The sequence below is a fragment of the Castanea sativa genome, chromosome 6 (genome assembly GCF_040712315.1).
Source record: "Castanea sativa cultivar Marrone di Chiusa Pesio chromosome 6, ASM4071231v1".
NCBI lineage: Eukaryota > Viridiplantae > Streptophyta > Magnoliopsida > Fagales > Fagaceae > Castanea > Castanea sativa.
In genome coordinates this window covers 37,751,925-37,771,963 of record NC_134018.1, presented here as the reverse complement: position 1 = coordinate 37,771,963, position 20,039 = coordinate 37,751,925, and the positions used below count along the sequence as shown (strand labels likewise).

The following is a 20,039-nucleotide window of genomic DNA, read 5'->3' as shown; positions in this document are numbered from 1 at the left end:
GGAGGTGGCTACAGCTCAAGATCGCGCTCCCCCACCAGTGCAACATCCTCCGATGAGGAGGACGACCAGCCAACTCGTAGACGTAAGAAGCTTCATTCTAGGGGCTTAGGCAACGATGCTATGAGTAGGGCGTTGCACCAACTCTCCAAATCTCTGTTTACACGGAGGATTGAGAAAGGAAAGCTTCCCAGGAGGTTTACCCAGCCCACTTTTACCATCTACAATGGCCAGACTGATCCGGTGGAGCACGTGAGTCACTTTAACCAGAGGATGGCGGTGCACTCTCACAACGAGACCCTGATGTGTAAAGTTTTCCCCTCTAGCCTGGGACCTGTTGCTATGAGGTGGTTCAACGGCCTTAAATCGGGGTCTATAGGTTCGTTTGGGGAGCTTACTAGAGCATTCGTTTCGCGGTTCATTACGTGTAGCAGAGTCCCTCGGCCATTGGACTCGCTGTTATCCATGACCATGAGGGAGGGGGAGACATTGAAAGCATACTCCGACCGTTATTGGTAGATGTTTAATGAAATAGATGGCGACTTTGATGAGGTGGCGCTTAATACCTTTAAGGTAGGCCTTCCTACTGATCACGACCTGAGAAAGTCTTTAACTAAAAAGCCTGTCCGCAGTGTACGTCGCCTCATGGACCGTATTGACGAGTATAAGAGAGTAGAGGAAGACCAACAGCAAGGAAAGGGTAAGGAGAAGGTTATCCCGCAGGAGAGAAGGGATTTCAGGTCGGACAGGTACCACAATAACAGGCCGAGAAGAGATTACGTTGGGCAGTCCGCCTCGGCAGCACCTCAGGCCGTGAACACTGTGTTCCGAGAACCAATACATCAGCTGCTGGAGAAAGTTCGTAAGGAACCCTTCTTCAAATGGCCTGATAAGATGGCAGGAGACCCTGCGAAGAGGAATCAGAACCTCTTTTGCCGGTACCACCAGGATGTGGGCCATAATACTGAGAACTGTCGGACCCTTTGGAACCACTTGGAGCAGCTTGTTAGTGAAGGAAAACTGAAGCAGCACCTGTGCCAACCTAGCGGGCAGGGCAGTCAATCTGGTTCAAACAATCAGAGGAATAATTCATCTCGGCCGGCTTTAGGAACAATTAATGTTATTTTTGCTGCACCTGGCAGGACCGGTTCGGCTCCCACTAGGGTGATGGCAGTTTCCCATTCTCAGGCCGAGGAGACAGGCTGCAGGCCGAAAAGGTTGAAGCTCAATTTGCCCGTCTTGGGATTTTCTGAGGAGGATAAGGTAGGGACTATCCAACCCCATGACGATGCTCTTGTAGTTACGCTCAGGATAGGGAACTATGATGTGAGGAGGGTGATGATAGATCAGGGCAGCAGTGCAGATATCATGTACCCTGATCTATTTAAGGGGTTAAGATTGAAGCTGGAAGATCTTACTCCTTACGACTCACCACTTATAAGCTTCAAAGGGAGGTCCGTTGTGCCGAAGGGACAGATCCGTTTGCTCGTTCAATCCGGCTCAGAAACGGTTGAAGTGGACTTCATCGTGGTTGATGCGTACTCTCCATACACGGCCATCCTCGCCAGGCCTTGGCTGCACGCTCTGGGAGCTGTCTCCTCTACTTTGCATGTTAAAGTTAAATTCCCCTCGGGGGAATATGTTGAGGAAGTTCTCGGCAGCCAATCGGTGGCCAGGCAGTGCATATCGGCTGCAGTACTGCATCAGACGGAAGCCGAGTCTTCGGCTTTAATCACTAAAGACTTATAGCAGTTAACAGCTCCTGATTCATCTGGTATGGTGACAGGAGAGGAGACACATTGTGAAGAGTTAGAGAAGTTTCCAGTGGCCGATGACCCGGAGAGGTTCTTCCAAGTCGGCATACTTTTGCCACACCAAGAGAAGATCGAATTGTTAGAATTTCTGAAGGACAATATTGATGTTTTTGCGTGGGATCCTTACGAAGCTCCAAGCGTTGATCTGAGCTTCATTTGTCATCATTTAAATATCAACCCAGCTATTGTTCCGAGAAGGCAACCACCTCGGCGTTCTTCCAGAGAACATTCCGAGGCCGTGAAGGAAGAGGTGCTTAAACTTAAGAGGGCTGGGGCTATCAAAGAAGTTTTCTACCCCGAGTGGTTGGCTCATACAGTTGTTGTTAAAAAGAAGAATGGAACGTGGAGGGTATGTGTGGACTTTACTGATCTGAACAAGGCCTGTCCCAAAGATTCGTTCCCAATGCCGCGTATTGATCAACTGGTGGACGCCACTGTCGGACATCCTCGGATGAGTTTTTTGGACGCCTTCCAGGGTTACCACCAGATGCCCCTGGCATTGGAGGATCAGGAGAAGACTGCCTTCATTACTCCGACGGGGAATTATCATTATAAGGTCATGCCATTTGGTTTGAAGAATGTTGGGGCTACCTACCAAAGGATGATGACTAGAATGTTCGAACAGCAACTGGGGAGGACCGTTGAAGTATATGTGGATGATATGGTGGTTAAGAGCAAAACAATACCCTCACACGTGAGAGACCTGGCTAACACCTTTCAGGTGTTAAGAAAGTACAAGCTGCGCCTTAATGCCTCAAAATGCTCTTTCGGCGTTGGGTCTGGAAAGTTTTTGGGGTACATGATCACTCATAGAGGCATAGAGGTAAACCCAGCACAGGTTAAGGCTATTCAGGACTTGCAGCCTCCTCGGAACCCAAAAGAAATCCAGAAATTAACCGGAATGATTGCCGCCTTGAACAGATTTATATCTCGGTCAGCTGACCGATGTTGTCCTTTCTTTCAGCTATTGAACAAGTGCAAAGGGTTTCAATGGACCGAGGACTGCGTGTTAGCTTTCCAGCAGCTTAAACAATATCTTTCTCGGCCACCCATTTTGTCTCGCCCCGAGGCGGACGAGGTCTTGTTTGCTTATCTGGCAGTGGCCGTACACGCGGTCAGCCTGGTCCTTATCAGGAATGAAAGTGGGGTGCAAAGACCGGTCTACTATGTTAGTAAGTCTTTGAATGAGGCCGAGGTGCGCTACTTGCTCTTGGAGAAAGCGCTTCTGGCCATAGTTCATGCCACGCGGAAGCTCCCTCATTATTTTCAGTCTCATACTGTGGTGGTTCTGACCCAGTTGCCTCTCAAGGCGGTGTTACGCAGCGCCAAATACACTGGTAGGGTGGCAAAGTGGGGAACCATATTAGGAGCTTTTGACGTTAAATATAAACCTCGCACCTCGGTGAAGGGCCAGGTCCTCGCTGACTTGGTGGCAGAGTTTACTGAACCATTGCCAGAAGAGACTCTAAAAAAAGCACGCATGGATGGAAAATCAGTTGGTGTGATCACGGCCGCAGGGCCTTCGACTTGGAAAATGTATGTGGATGGGGTGGCCAATCAGAGAGGGTCTGGTGTGGGACTTGTTCTCATATCCCCAGAGGGAATTATCTTCGAAAAATCTCTAAGGCTGTCATTCTCGGCTACTAATAATGAAGCCGAATACGAAGCAGTTCTGGTAGGCATGAACATGTTACATAAGATGGGTGGAAAGGATGTCCATGCGTTCTCAAACTCTCAATTAGTGGTCGGCCAGGTCATGGGGACCATGGAGGCCAGGGACCCAAGAATGCAAGAATATTTGGCCCAGGTCAAGCGTCAGTAAGCAGAATTTGACTCCTTTGTCTTAGCTCACATCTCTAGGAGTGGGAACACTCATGCCGATTCTTTGGCTACGTTAGCAACGTCCTCGGCTCAGGATTTGCCCCGGATTATCCTTGTGGAGGATTTGTTGGAGCCAACTCTTATCCCCGCCAAGGCGGCTCGCATCCATCTAATAAGGCTTGGACCTAATTGGATGGACCCAGTCGTATCTTTTCTTAAGAACGACATCCTTCCTGAGGACAAATCTGAAGCTGATAAGATACGTCGAAAGGCACCACGCTTCTGGTTGTCCGAGGATCAGAAATTGTACAAGCGATCCTTCTCAGGACCGTACTTGTTGTGTGTGCACCCTGAATCAACGGAAGCACTTCTCGAGGAACTGCATGAAGGGATTTGTGGGAGCCACACTGGGGGAAGGTCCTTAGCCCATTGGGCCCTGACTCAGGGTTATTGGTGGCCCAACATGCAAAGAGAGGCTCAGGACTATGCCAGAAAATGTGATCAATGCCAGAGGTTCGCCCCAAATATTCATCAACCTGGAGGGGTTCTTAACCCTCTCTCCAGTTCTTAGCCTTTTGCGCAGTGGGGGTTGGACATAGTGGGGTCATTTCCGAGGGCAGTAGGAAATAAAAGATGGCTTCTTGTGGGAACAGACTATTTCACCAAATGGGTTGAGGCCGAGCCCTTAGCAAGTATCAGAGATATTGATTCCAAGAAGTTTGTCTGGAAAATATTGTCACTAGATTCGGTATACCACATACACTTATATCAGACAATGGTGTTCAATTTGACAGCAAAGCTTTTAGGAAGTATTGCGGTGATATGGGCATCATAAACAGATATTCCACCCCATCTTATCCTCAGGGAAATGGACAAGCCAAGGCCGTTAACAAGGTCATAGTCAGTGGGCTCAAGAAAAGGTTGGACGATGCGAAAGGCAGATGGGTAGAAGAACTCCCACATGTCCTGTGGACGTATCGGACCACACCGCGTAGGTCCACGGGAGAAACGCCATTCTCTATGACTTATGGAGCCGAGGCGGTGATACCTCTGGAATCTAGTTTTCCCACCCTAAAGACAAGTTCTTTTAGCCCGGAGAATAACAATGGCCTCCTGGAGAAAGGTCTTGATTTACTCGAGGAACGACGCGAGGCAGCCATGGTCCAAATGGCTTATTATCAACAGAAGCTAAAACGGGGATATGATGCCCACGTGAAGCTAAGGCCACTTGCACCTGGTGATCTTGTACTAAGGAAAGTTGTAGGCACTTCTAAGAACCCAGCGTGGGGTAAGCTAGGACCCAACTGTGAAGGCCCCTATCGTATTGTTTCAGTAGCAGGCATAGGGTCATATCGGCTAGCTGACCTAAATGAAAAAATTGTACCACGTCCGTGGAATGTAAATAATCTTAGAAGGTATTATTATTAATAAAATGGGTTTTTGTCAGTTAACATTTCAAAGTTATGAGTACCTCTGACACCTGCAGCTACTGTTCTTAAGAATCAAACAGAAACTTGGTTAAGTGCAGTCCTCGGACCACAAACCTTGTGAAAATTGATGTCTTGTCATTTGTTAAACAGAACCTTAGTTATGCCGGGTCCTCGGACCTCCTACTTTGGGGAAATTAACATTTGAAGCTACTGTTCTTAAGAATCAAACAGAAACTTGGTTAAGTGCAGTCCTCGGATCACAAACCTTGTGGAAATTAATGTCTTGTCATTTGTTAAACAGAACCTTAGTTATGCCGGGTCCTCGGACCTCCTACTTTGGGGAAATTAACATTTGAAACTACTGTTCTTAATAATCAAATAGAAACTTGGTTAAGTATAGTCCTCGGACTGAACCTTGTCACTATTCTTAATATTTTGTCACTGTTCTTATTCTCATCACCCTTTTTATGGAATCATTATCTCATCATTTATTAATTTGGATCTCAAGTTCTTCATTCTTAAGTGTTAAGCAAAATTTTTGCAAGGAATGATCTTCGGACCTTACATCCTGCTGAAAGCAATATATCAGATTACAAAGGTTTAACTGTCATATGAGTTGTCTAACTTTGGTATTATTTGATGTCTAAATTAAGTTATGCGACAGTTTTGAAGTCATAGTTAATTGCATGGTAGAGTTGTACTTATTTATTCTGCTTCCCCTTTAACTGTTTGTTATTAAAAGCTCTCATGGCAAGCACAAAAAGAATAAAGTAAAACCAAGACAATGTGAACAAAAATTGAATAAAAATCTTCTTCATTAATTATATATAAAGAAGGGGAGTACAGAAAATTCTTATACTAGGCCCTAAACTAGGGAAGGGGGGTCTTGAAGGGAGCTGCTGCCAGCCTCAGTACTCTTCAATTCCAGTTCAAAGGTTGACAAAACTTGCTTCCCTTTGTCTGTTGAAGGAACGAGGGGCTCCACACTTTGGATCTGCTCCTTCTCGGCACCACCACACTCGTCCTTCTCTTTGTGGGAACCTTCAGGTTCTGTAGGAGCAGGAACGAGCTCTTCCACTACAGGAGGAAGGGCAGGAAAGGCAGCAACATGAGGGTCTTCAATTTCCTGTATGTCTAGGGGAAGCCAGATGTTCTCGGGCTTCCTCAGCTCGGAAGCTTGAGGAACCCCTACCGCATTCATGGCCTCTCCCCAGACCTGCTGACACTACTCTCGGCACAAGGCCGCGAAAGCTTCTGTCAGCTCTTCTTGCGTTCTGGCCACCCCCTCCTAATAACTGGCCTTCTTCACAGCCTCCAGTGTGTGCTGATGGGCGCGAGCCTCCTCCTTAGCCCGCGTAAGCTCCTTTTCCAAGTCAGAGCGTGCCTGTTGGACTTGGGCGAGCTCGTCATCCTTTTGACGAAGGAGCTTACGCTGCCCCTCCACTTGGGTTGTCATCGTCTTCAAGCTGGCCTTGTCACCATCTCTTTCTCTTTTCAAGTCGGCCAGCTCTGACGTGATCTTCCCGTTCTCCGCTAAGGCCTGGCCTAGGGATTTTTCTGTCTCCTGTCTTAGCTCTTGCTCCATCCCAGTGCGCTTCCGAGAATCCTCCACGAACTTCTCGGCCGCGAAAACCTCTTGGATGGACTGCAAATATGCTAGGAGATTAAAAACAGTGAAGTTACTTACAAATAAATATAGAATATAAATGTAAGGTGGAACTTACCAGAGCTAAGCCCCTTTTTAACGAGAGGAACAGCTGCGGCTGGCCCATCTTCTCCAAGGACTCCATGTCCCTGGGAAGCAGAAGAGGGCGCTCCAGCACCTCGGCTAGGTGGTAAGCGTGGCCTTGCTGGACCGCCCTGATACTGGAATGGCAGGGAACGGGAGCGCCATCTAGTCTCAAGTCAGGAGACCAAGTAGCTGGTGCTCGACGCACCTTGGCCACGTCTTTGATCTCCCCGCTTTCAACTGAGCGGGCGCGCCCTTTGCCCTTGTCCAACTTCTGCTGCTGGGTCGGCGCAGGCTGTTTCATCTTCTTTTGCTTTTCACCTCCAGCCCCCTCAACCTCCGCTTTCCTTTTCTTCTTGGGATCTTCGGCTGGAGGCTTAGGGTCAGCTGGAGGAGGAGGAGGTAGTGGTAAAGCAGGGGGAACCTAGGACCCCCGTGTCCCTTTCTTTGCCACTCGGGCGCCTCTATCGGTCATAAGATCCTTTAGCTTGTCCATATCTTCTTCAATGGAACTGTCGTCTGGACGCGCTATCACTAGACCTGCGATCCCAGAGGCCTCAGCTTCTTCTTCTTCTTCCTCGTCGGAAAGGATAACAAACGGGTTTCCACGAGGTCGTGGGGAGTCCTCGGGCCGAAACTGGTCTATCTCCTCGTCCAAAGTGTTTGAAGAAGACACTTGCTCCTCTGGGACAACAATTTCCTGGGAGTGTGTAGCTAGAGGGACCGCGGCAATCGGTTGTAAGTACAGTATGGTGTTAGGGTTGTCAGGGAGGTCGTGATCGTCCAGGAAGTGAGGTCTGGCTACGTTGATCTTCCTACGCCGCCGGTCACCTGCAATAATGGCGTTCTCTATTGCCTGGAAGTCCGAGGATACGGGATCGTACCCTAGAATTAAGTGAGCAGCCCTGAGTTGTAAGTCCTCGCTGACAAACACCTCGGAGCGCAGTACTCGGTTTAGATCTGCAACGTTGCAGTGGCTCAAGCGCGGGCGCACGTGTTGCTTATCTGCAAAGAAAGACATCAAAGCAAACGAACATGTTCAGATTCACACAACATATAATAAACTTAAATAAACATGAATACATGTGAATACGCATTTTTGTGAGTGTTAGAGGAAGTTGTGCGGTGGGGGGGTTAATCCTAAGGTGTCGCACCTGGATCTCCCCACTCAACTGGGCAATGGAGGCCGTCGTGCCAGTTCCCAGAGACGATAAGGTAGTCATCCTTCATGCCTTTGTTGGATTTGGGCAGACAGGAGATTAGCCTAACGACTTTGGAGCGGGATTTAATGTAGTAACCTACGTTGGTGAGTTTATGGCACTCGTACAGAAAGACGACATCGTGCCAGGTGAGGTTTAGACCCATTTGCTCGTTTAGAGCATCGACGCTACCCAAAACTCTAAAAACGTTTGAGGTGCACTGATCGGGACACAACCGGTGGTTGCGGAGGTACTCCCTAGTTACAGGCTTCATTGGGAGGGTCATCCCCCCCTCTACAAAGGCTACCATTGGGATGATAACCTCTCCAATCTTTCTAGAGCCGGCCACGGCTTCCGCCGGGCAATATTTTAAACCTACATTGCCGGGAATGTGATACTTGGCTCCGAAGCCTTCCATTCCAGCGGCGGTATCAACTAGACACTTAAACTTTCCCATCAAATATGAACGAAAGGCTAAATTCTAAAAAGGGGAATGATTATAAGGAGAGCCGAGGACAGAGTCCGAGGAGAAAGGGTTAAGAGAAAAAAGGAATAAGAACTTACAGACTTGAAGTTGTGCGAGTTTCCACGGATTTGTGTAGACAAAAGATGATTTCTGATGTTTTAATGGGATTAGTCTCTGGAGAAATAAATGAAGGTGCAGGTTCCCGAAGCGTCACGACGTGCGGGAAGCGGCCTCGAAATTGTATTTGTCCCGCCCAAATTTTCATGGAATAACAAGGACCGTTGGATGCTCATCTCACCGTTGAACATAGGGGACAAGGTGTAATTTACAGTAATAAATACGCGCGTTTTTGAAAATAAAACCGCCAAGTGTCACCCTCCGGAACGCGAAACGGTTTTCACACGTGTGGTTATTTACAGAAAGTGTGGAGGAAGTGTTCGCTGGATCAAAACCCTATTTTTCCTCCTTGGATGATGAAAAATAGAGTTTTTAGAGGCTATTGTGGGGAGTAAAAGGACCCAAGTGGGCATATGGGCCTTTGGGCCGTAACATGGAGGGCCGGCCTGCTCCAGGATTAAACCCTATGAGTTGGCCCATACGCCGAGGGTCCGAGGATACAGCCGAGGGAGAGTTTCACCTCGGACAGATCCAAGAAAACTCAAGATTCCATTATAAAGGTCAGGGCACAACTCTGGAAAGACTAGTGGTTAAAAGGGGACATCCTGAATCTTCTAGATGCACCAGTATTAAAGAAAATATCAAGAGTAAAGGCTGCCACCTCCGCATTAAAGGCTATGCATCTACCTCCCTGGCTGCATTAATGGGGAGGTGACCCCTGAACAGTGAGGTGGAAACTTCTAGTCACTGTTCAAAAAGTATCAGGGAATGAAGTATAAAAGAGGGGTAAAGGCCAAAGAAAAGGGGGATCAGAAAACGAAGAAAGAAATTAAGAAATTGTAATCTTGAAAGAAGAAAGAGAAATAATAAAGAAGTAGTCCTCGGCTCGAGTCCGAGGAGATCCATTTGTCATTATCGTTCGTTATTTACTTGTGTTTGTTTATAAAAGCCTGTTATCAAGCTCCCAGTACTTCTAACCTAGGTTCCAAGCCCACACTTTTCAAATTTTATTGTTTAAGGCTCATTGGGCCTGAGCCCATAATCTTCTTTGGGTCCAGGTGCAATTGTGCACTTACAAAGTCATTTGATGCAGGAGTCTAAAGAATATAATATATTTTCTCTACTATGTTTATCAGATCAGAAAAGAATAAATGGAAAGTAAATATATATATATAGTTTTACTATTGTTCCCTTGACCTTTTATTTGTTTTTTCTCAAACTAATGGTAAAATCGGTTTTTCCCCATTTCAATAAAGGAATAAGAGTTTCTCCCACTTTTGGAAGGAATGCTTAAGCAATGGAATCTAAGGAGCTTTCTCTGTTGACCATTCTATCCACTCATATTAGGATTCTTATAAAATTAATGATAATAAATAAATAAATTTATATAAAATAATTATATAAAAAAAAAAAAACTCTTATTAAACTTCGAAATAGGGTAATGCATAGAAAATTTTTGAAAAATTTTTTTGTTCAATTCATTCAATTTTATTCAACCCCATTCCAAACATACTAGAAGAAAAGTCACAATTGTGGTAGAATGTCTACATGGATGGGAATTTTCTTTGCAAAAATTTCTTCTCCTTTTATTTATTTATTTATTTTTATGTAGTTGTTGTAAGTGCACAATTGCACCTGGACCCTAAGACAACTACGGGCTCAGGCCCAATGAGCCTTAAACAATGAAATGTGTAGAGTGTGGGCTCGAAATCTAGATTAGAAGTACTGAGAACTTAATAACAGGCTAAGATGTGCAAGCACTTGTATATAACAAACGATAATTGCAAATAATCCTCCTCGGACGTAAGCCGAAGACTACTTCTGTATTATTTCTCTTTCTTTCTTAAATATTACAATTCTTAATTTCTTTCTTAGTTCCAGCCCCCCTTTTCTTTGGCGTTCATCCCCCTTAAATACTTCTTTTCCTGATACTTTATCCACGTGTTGCTCCAACCCCCTCCCTCCTAGATATTTCTTTTCTTAGTGCCTTTGAATAGTGACCAGAAGTTTCAGTTCTACTGTTCAGGGGTCACTTCCCCATTAATGCGGCCAGGGAGGTAGGTGCAGAGTCTTTAATGTGGAGGTGGCAGCCTTTGCTTTTGGTATTTTTCTAACACCGGTGTACCTCGAAGGTTCAGGGTTTCCCCCTTTTAACCAACAGTCTTTCCGGAATATTGCCTTGACCTTCATAGTGAAGCTCCGAGTTCTCCTGGGTCTATCCGAGGAGAAACTTACCCTCGGATGTGTCCTCGGATCCTCGGCGTATGGGCCGATTCGCAGTACTAACAAATTCTTAGCTCAAGAGCAGGTCGGCTCTCCTTGCTACAGTCCAAAGGCCCATATGCCCACTTGAATATTTTTACTCCCCACAGTTGTCTTAACATGTATATGTAAAACAAATTTTTGGCATAGTTATTTATACATAATGTTGGGAAGTATAGACCTTGGTTGATTTTAATAAATTACCCAAATTAATTTATTATTCAATTATGCAATGATCCAATTTAACATCCAATGATGGCAACCATATTGCAAACAATAAAGAGCAGCAAAAAATAAATTTAACACAAGCGATATGGTTACGAATCGAAAACCCTAACAAGAAAAACTCTACAGATCTCTTATAAATTAATAGAAGTTTATTATAATGCAAGTACAAGAATATCTCAATTCCTCGTTTTGCTACTTAGTAATTATAATAGAAACTTAATTACATAACCACGTGTAGCTTCAACCCGATTAGACTCTTTTACTTGTGGATCTCTTCCACGCACGAATACGTTAGGCTGACACTACAACAACTTAAATGGTGTGTAAGTTCTTGGTACAACAACTTCGCTTGAGACGCTCCTTGATCTTCAATACAATGTGAGAGACTTTACTTGGTACAAACCCTTGACACATAGATATTGCAGCAAGATCCCATCTTCAATGAATATTCTCCTCATTTTAATGATTACCTCATGACCTTGGACATGTCACGGGATCCTAGTGCACGGATTCCTACTATGGTCATCATCAGTTGCAAACTGAGAAATAGTTTACACGAGGCTTAATTGGTTGGCCTGCAATCAAGGCAATAAAACCTTCAGCTTCTGAGCAGATTCTTGAGTTGTTACTTATGTCTTCAATGTGCATCTTCAAACCTAAATCTGGACACTAAACCTACAACTTAATAGAAATAGGGTTTTGAATATGAATTCGTCAACAAAAATTACATTTGAACTTAACACATAATAATTATGTGAGTGCTTTGTTTGAGAAATCTAATAGGAGTATATTATCAACATTCACATCTCTAAGAATGTGATGCAATAATATCATGCTTCATTCAATTTTTTGACTTGTAAGAATTACCTCATTGAAAAAAATTCGATCTCACCCTAAAAATAAAATAATCCAGTCCAATTAGGATTTTCCTAGAATCCAAACAGACTCAGAAACCAATCATATACACCATAGAACACCCACAGGCACAACCATGACCCATGTCGTTTGCTTGAAACCCCAAACACGCTTGCACCTACAAAGCACCAAGCTTGGCGAAACATACCCATGTGAAAGTGAAACCCATAGCTTTTGCCAACATTTTACTCCTTGTAATGCAATTAAGCTTGCATGCAATTCACTCTCTTTGGGATCACAAGATGAACGGTACATAACAAATATTTTTTTTCTATGTAAAAGGAGAAAAAGAACAATGTTTTCTTTTTGAAAAGCACAAGATGTGACCACCCTTTCTCTACAAAAAAAATATAAAGCAAAGCAAGTATTATATAGTTGTACAAGATAGGTTTAAAGAGGCAGAATTAAACCTAGTAAAAAACATAATAATCAGGAAAACATACTTCCTCAATCTCGCTTACGAAGTCTCGAGTGAGGTACACTAAGTCTCAAGTTGATTTAAGTAAGTTTCATTTTGCTCAAGTGGAATCTTCTATCAACACTTCTTTTAAGTAGCCTCAAGGCAATTTTGACCAGAATTTTACAATGAATAGAATACATCAAAATCTTTAAATTTTATTACAACCAAAGTCATGAAATTAGGCAACACTAAAATCTTAACAAGGGGGAAAAAGGTTCAGGGGTTATGAGGATTCAATGAGAGACTTTAGGTTATTTACAAATATGTCAAATTCCTAATCTTGACACGGTTCTTGAAAATCGCTGAAACCTTGCATATTTGGCATTTTATTTTTAAAAGTAGTCATCAGTTTCTATTATAGTAAAAAATTAAAATAAAAAAAACAGCTTAAAAAAAATTTTAAAAAATTTTATAACTGGAGAAAAAAATTTTAGATACTTCATCCATTATATCTTTCACGACCTAAAAAATTTTCTCTTTGTTACCCCATAATAAAAAATTTTAAATCATCTTACTGCCATGTGTTATACATGTGAGTCTAATTTTAAATCTGGTGTATATACATTTTGGGAGGATAGAAAAGTGGGAGGATAGAAAAAATTTTTGTTTTCCTCAGTTGTGTTTGGTTGAGAGGGTGGAAAAGTAGAGGAATGGAAAATTTTTTAGTTTGGTTGAAAATAAGGTTTGTATAAATTTACCATCATGACCCTCTTAAATAAAAGAAAAAGTAATACATTATATTTTTTAAAAAAAAATTGTGTATAGATGAAAGTGGACATTTCAAAAAAATAGCATAAGAAATCATCCAAAAGTCTTCTTAAAAAATAATAAAAATTAAAATTAAGAAAAAAAAAAAAAAAAAAAAAAAAAGAAGAAGAAGAAAGAAGAACCCAGACCAAACAAAAAAAAAAAAGCAAAAAAAAGAAACCAACGTTACAGGAAATCTCAAAAGAGAAGGGAAAAAAAAAAAAAAAAAAAAACGCTACAGTAGAAAAGTCAAAAGCAAACAAAAAAAAAAAACCACAATAGTAGGGCAGTTTTGTCAAAAAAAAAATTCTCACTTTTCACTCCAATTTAGAGAGATTATATTTTGAAGGTAAAGGAGAGAAAACTTGTGGACTCCACCACTTTTCTCTCCCCCTCTCCCTCTCAACCAAACAGTAAAAAATACTATTTTTCATCCTCCTTATTTTCATCTCTCTATTTTTCATCCTCCTTATTTTCATCTCAACCAACACACCCTACATGTATCGTCATTATTCTACCAACGGATCAATCACAGAACGTTTTGTAAACAAATTTTATTATTATTATTATTATTATATTTACATAGTACTGCTTTATCGGGACCATAAATAGTATTTGTATTAAAGTGTAATATCCAACCATATTTTTATTTTTTAGGCATGACAGAATTTAAAATCTAGAGATCCTGCTTAATAATGATTATTTTTTACCATTAAATTAAGAAACTGATTGGTTTTTTGTATAAAGGGAGGGAAATTTTAGCATTTTTCCCTTTTTTTTTTTAAATTTAGCAATATATTCCTATTTTGAAATTATTTAAGCCTATGTTCCTGTTTTGAGACTCGATTTGTAAAAAATCGAATATGGGGCGATCAAATTAAAAAAAAAGGAACTCGAGTTCCAATTTTTTTTTTTTTTTTTTAGGTTTCATTTGGTATAACTCGATTTTAAACCAATCGAGTTTTAAAATAGGGGCATAGATTTAAATAATTTCAAAACAAAGACATATTGCTAAATTTTCTAAAAACAAATAAGGGCAAAATGCTAAAATCTCCATAAAGGGAGTTCAATTCTCAAATATTTTATTCGACAACAAAAAACTTTACTAATTGAGCTAATTAAAATCCAACATCAAATGTTATCTTTGTACTTGGGCAAGGTAATTAAAAAAGTTATAATCAAGCTAGATGGAGCTCTTTTTCTTTTTCCTAGAGAAATTTTACTTTACTAGTTAAACTGACTGAAATTTAACATCAAATCATATATTTGTACTTGATTAGGGTAATTAAAAAAAGTTATAATCAAGGTAGATGGAGCTTCTTTTTTTTTTTTTTAAGTTTCAACTTAAAATGTTTGCTCTTAATAATAGTTCTTTATTATCAGACCAAGACACCAATCAGTTTTTGGTGTATGCGGGGATTGAACCTCAGATCATTTATTTAACCATCAATGACTTTATCAGTTAAGCTAACTAGTACCCACAAGTTAGATGAAGCTAAAGCCTAAAGGGCTGCTCAAACTAACGCCATTTACTTTTAAAAAAAATAACAAAAAATAACAAAAAAATAACGTGTTTAAGTTGACTTGAATCAATTGAACTATTTTTAATTGAGCTTGTCTGGCAAGTGGCATTTAATTTTCAATATTAACTTGATTGCTTACACTCTACGTAGTCACCACTCACCAAAGCTTAATTCAAGCTACTTAGCAAACAAAAAAAGACAAAAAAGTTGGTTGAACCCATAAAACCAATCAAAGTTCGAGCATAACCATTTTTTTTGACAAAGGCCGGGCAAACTTCTTTAGATAAAAAACAACATTACAAAATTCAGTTCAAATTATCCTTCTTGATCACTTCCGCAAACTGATCAAGTAAGGATGATTCATTAAAGTTTAGCCCTTTTACAAGTTAATGGAGGGTAACGCTAAAACTTTTTTTTTGTGCTCTCCTCTGTAGCAACCCTTCCTCTCTTCTCTCACTCAAACCTTTCCCACCTTTTCCTAAGGTTATTTCCCTTTATCCCTATCCAGTACAACCCCGAAAGCTGTGGAATAGTCAGCTTCTTCTATAATGGAGGTCTTGGACCTCATAGCTCGCACAAAGAACTGCACATGCATAGACGCATGTCTTGAGCTCCCTCCAAACCAACATGACCCAAACAATCCATTATGGGTTTTATTAGGAAAGCTTATAACCTATAAATCTATAGGTATATCCACAGTTTCAGATGTGGTGAACAGAGCTTGGAAACCGGCGTTCCAGATTCGGATGAGTCGACTAGATGACTATACATTCATGTTTCACTTCCAACATGAAGCGAACATGGATAACGCCTATCGCAAAAGACCACGGTCTATCCGTGGTGGGCACCTAGTGCTAAAGCAATGGAATCCTTCCTTCACGTGGCAAGAGGGTCCCTTCACAACATCGGCATTCTGGGTACAAGTGCATGCCCTCCCAAGTTATGGAGATCTCCAAACAACCTCCGTCTAATCGGCTGTAAAGCTGGAAACGTTGTTGAAGTAGACTTAGCTGGAGATGGAGGTGGAACGTGGAAGAGATTCATACGCATCCAAATCGAAGTCGAGCTTAATCAACCACTCATACCGGGGATCTTTTTGCCTAGAAACAATCTCCCTCATCTCTGGATTAGCATAAGGTATGAGAAGTTGGAGGATGTGTGTTACCGATGTGGGATTATTGGCCACAGAACTCATGCATGTCAAGGCAAAGCGTTTTTGATCCGGAATTCATTTGGCCATGAGTTCATCGCCTCAGGCTAAGAGTAGAAAATAGCACCACTTTGACGGAGCTATACCATGATCCAAGCCGTGTCAATCAACCAGCGGCAACATCCGTGAACAGCCCAAACGCAGCAAAATCTCAAACAGATTTCCTAGCTCATCAAGCCACATCATCAAACCAGGACAACATACACACTCCTTGTCCTCACACTGTACCTCAAGAGAGTAGCACTGATGGGTCAGTATAGTACCAGACCGCATACCAGAAGGAAGGTACACCTGTGGGGCTCAACAAGCAATAGCTGGCAATCTCACCCATACACGTCGGCAACCCTTCCCTTACCTCTTCTAAACCTAAATTGGACCCAATAGAGAACAACCCAACGCCGCTACCCATTATCATAGATGACCCAAGCCCAATATCCACCAATATAGATGAGTTAAGCCCTCTTTTCCCCCCAGGTTTCGGCCCACGTGTTGCTAGCTCAAACCCAACCGATCTAACTATAACAAACACAAACCATATCCAAGACAATGCCATTTATCCCCAATTGAAGACATCCCAACCTCAATCACTGCAAAATACACCAGAAAATCCTTCTGTACCTTAACCACCTCAAGCTGCTCCACCACAATTTTCCCAGGAAGAAAGCACCAATCTAAACCCCGCACACAAAAGAAAGGTGTCACGGCAGGAGTTTGCTAATCATACCAAAAGAATTAGATTTGAAGGTCACGCTACTGAAGAAGGTGTTGTCGTCCCTGAGGTGAGCCTTACGCTTTTTAAGGAAACCCAGAATGGTAAGTCTAGCTCATCAAACCGTTGCAAATTAGAACGCCAAGGTGAGACTTATATGTCTATCTTTACCCTATCTGCTTCTCCCATCAAGACATGCTTTGTTTCTACTTTTTGCTCTGTTCCTACTATTACGGCCGAGGAAGCGGGCCTTATCAAGCCCCTAACCTCCCCATAAAGATCTTAGGCTGGAATTGTCGCGGCATTTGTAACGCCGTGATAGTAAGAGCCCTTAAGGCTCATGTTAAGGGGAATAGACCTGATATTATTTTTCTTAGTGAAACTAAAGCTTCAGTAGATAGGATGAAGGTAGTTTTGAAAGCAATAAAGTTTGTTGATATGTGTGTTGTTGAGGCCAAAGGTACTGCAAGTGGTATTTGTGTGATGCGGAAATCAGGTCTTTCTATTCACCAAGTGGAATATGATAAAAATCGCATTGCTCTCAAAGTGTATGATGCTCTCTATGATTGGCTTTTGGTTTGTTTCTACAGCCCTCCCTATCCAGCAAAGAAACAAAAAGCTTGGGAAAACCTTATGGCCCTTTTGAATTCGTGTCAATGCCCGTGGGTATGCATTAGTGATTTCAACTTCACCATAAATGATAAGGAAATTCTTGGAGGGGAACAAAAAAGGCGAATCATCAGCCACTAACTTTCTGAAGAAACTGATCTTTGAGTTCAGTGCAATTGATCTCGGTTTTTCTGGTTATACTTTCATGTGGGCTAAAAGTAAATGGGGTAGTTCCACTATTAAAAGAAGGCTAGACCAAGCCATTGGTAGTATTTCATGGCGCTTAGCTTTTCCAAAAGCTGCAGTAACTCATCTGGGAGCTCTCAATTCAGATCACACTCCAATATTGCTAGATACCAATCCAAAAGATTGTTTTGCTCACAAACCGTTCCGGTTTAAAGCTGCTTAGATCAGAGATAATGGGTGTAACTCCATTGTGGAAGAAGCATGGAACGACAAAACTAGAGGATCAACTTTCTCTAGGCTTTACAAAAAGCAAGCCAAAACAAGGGAAGCACTCTGCAAGTGGAATAAAGAAGTGTTTGGGCATTGCCAAGTCAGAATCAACCTTCTGATGGACAAGAATTCTGAAGTCCAGAATAAGTCTTCATCTGAGGAAAATGGAAGAATTGAGGAAGAGCTGTAGGTTGAACTGTCAGAATGGCTTCTCAGAAGCGAAATCCTTTGGAAGCAAAACTCTCGTCAGCTATGGCTAAAGGAAGGTGATAGGAACACAAAACTTTTCCATCTCTCTACCATCAATAGGAGAAGGCAAAATAATATAAATGCTATCAAAACAGAGAAGGGCAAATGGGTTACCAGTTCACACCAAATCAGGCATATATTTTACTCTTCTTTCAAATGTTTATTTATTGAGGAATATGTGAACTTCCTAGAGCATCTTGAAGACCTCCTAACAAGTTGCATCATTGAGGAGGAGAATTCCATTCTTAAAAAGGTTCCAACCCAAGAAGAAATCAAGGAAACACTGTTCCAATGCAGAATCTAAAAGCTCCTAGCCCCGATGGCTTCCCTACATTGTTTTACAAAGAATTCTGGCCTATTCTTCAGAATGGATATTTGCCTAAAGAAGCCAACAGCTCACTCATCGTTCTTATTCCGAAAACAATAACCCAACATCTGTAAACAGCTTTTGACCCATAAGCCTATGCAATGTTGTGTACAAGATCATATCCAAACTGCTGGTTGCAAAATTGAGACCTCTTCTGCATAAGATAATCTCTCGATGCTAGTCGGCTTTCATACCAAGCAAATGGATTGCAGAAAATCAAGTAGTCATCCACAAGCTTCTCCACTGCTTTAAGACAAAGAAAGTCAAATCTAGTTTTATGGCCATCAAGCTCGACCTTCAGAAAGCTTACGACAGATTCAGTTGGAAGTTCATCCATGCAGTTCTTACCAACCTCAAGTTCAATTCTCTCTTCACCAATTGGATCCTAAATCATGTCTCTTTAATATCCTTTGAAGTGCTAGTAAATGGGGGCAAGTTGGACCAGTTCAAACCAATCAGAGGGCTAAGGCAAGGCGACCCATTATCGCCTTATTTATTCATTTTGGATCGAGAAGTTCTATCAAGAATGCTAGATAAGGAGCTTAGAGATGGCAACATTAGTGGTGCTAAACCAAGCATAAGGGGACCTTCCATAACTCACGTTATGGATGTGGATGACATGGTCCTTTTTTCTAAAGCAACAAGAAATGATGCAAAAAGGCTTGCTGATTGCCTAAAAAATTCTGCACATGGTCAGGGCAAAGCATTAATAGAGGCAAATCTGGGATTTTCTTCTCAAAGCATACTAGCCTAATAACAGAAGAGCAATAAGGCAGCAACTTAACATGAAAAGACTCAAAAAAGTTGCAGTGTACCTTGGAACACCATTGTTTTTGTCCAGATCACCCTCTAAGGATTTTAAATTTTTACAAGACAAGTTGGAGGCAAAATTAACAGGTTGAAGGAGCAATTGCTTATCCTAGGTAGGTAGATGCACACTTATAAACTCGGTAACCCAAGCTATACCTATTTACACTCTTTCTTCCTTTGATGTACCTGTTAGGAATTGTGACAAATTGAACTCGCTCTCTAGAAGGTTTTGGTGGAAACCCAAAGAGAAGGAAGGTAGATGCATTGCTTGGAAAGGGTGGAACAAGCTATGTCAACCAAGATGTGTAGGTGGTCTCGGCTTCAAAAAAACAAGAGAGGTTAATGAAGCACTTCTAGCCAAGTTTGCTTGGATGGCGGCTTCTAGCAAACAAAGCCTATATATGGAAGTGTTGCGGTCGAAGTATAATAAGGAGGATTGGCTTAGATCAGAGCCAAGTAAATCTGCTACTCCTACATGGCGTACAATAGAAAGAACAAATAACTTGATTGAAAAAGGAGCTTGCTTCCTGTTAGGAGATGGGAAATCCATTAACATATGGGCTGATCTGTGGGTGCCTTGTATTGAGGATTTTAAGCTGAAGCCAAGGATAGATGACTACCTCTAGCTCCCCATCAAGGCACGCCATCTCATTGACCACACCTCTAAAGCTTGGAATGAAGACATGGTAAAAGAAGTCTTTTCAACTGAAAATCCACAGACAATCTGACGTAGGACAACCACAAAATAATAATAGGGCAGAAAAATGGTAGGACAAACCCTAGGAGTCAGCACCTAAGGGACTGGAGTCGGCACCAGTGTAAAAAGAAAGCAAACATTTTTTATATTTCTCAAAAGCTGTGTTACAATAATCAAAAAAGTGTTTAAATAGCTACAACATAAAACCCTAACAACACAAAACC

General features: G+C 42.0%; 1 protein-coding gene across 1 annotated transcript; it reads left to right on the top strand.

Annotated features, from left to right (window-relative positions):
* The first annotated feature begins 17,896 nt into the window (after positions 1-17,896).
* On the top strand, positions 17,897-19,744 carry LOC142639897 (putative mitochondrial protein AtMg00310). The gene is made up of 2 exons (XM_075814026.1): positions 17,897-17,958; positions 19,312-19,744. The coding sequence occupies exons 1-2, from the start codon at positions 17,897-17,899 to the stop codon at positions 19,742-19,744; spliced, it is 495 nt and encodes a 164-aa protein (XP_075670141.1).
* Positions 19,745-20,039: the final 295 nt, after the last annotated feature.

Coding starts and splice junctions, on each gene's coding strand:
- LOC142639897 (XM_075814026.1), top strand. CDS start 17,897: ATGGCTTCTCAGAAGCGAAATCCTTTGGAAGCAAAACTCTCGTCAGCT. Junction 17,959..19,311: donor TCAGCTATGGCTAAAGGAAG/GTGATAGGAACA, acceptor TGTACCTGTTAG/GAATTGTGACAAATTGAACT.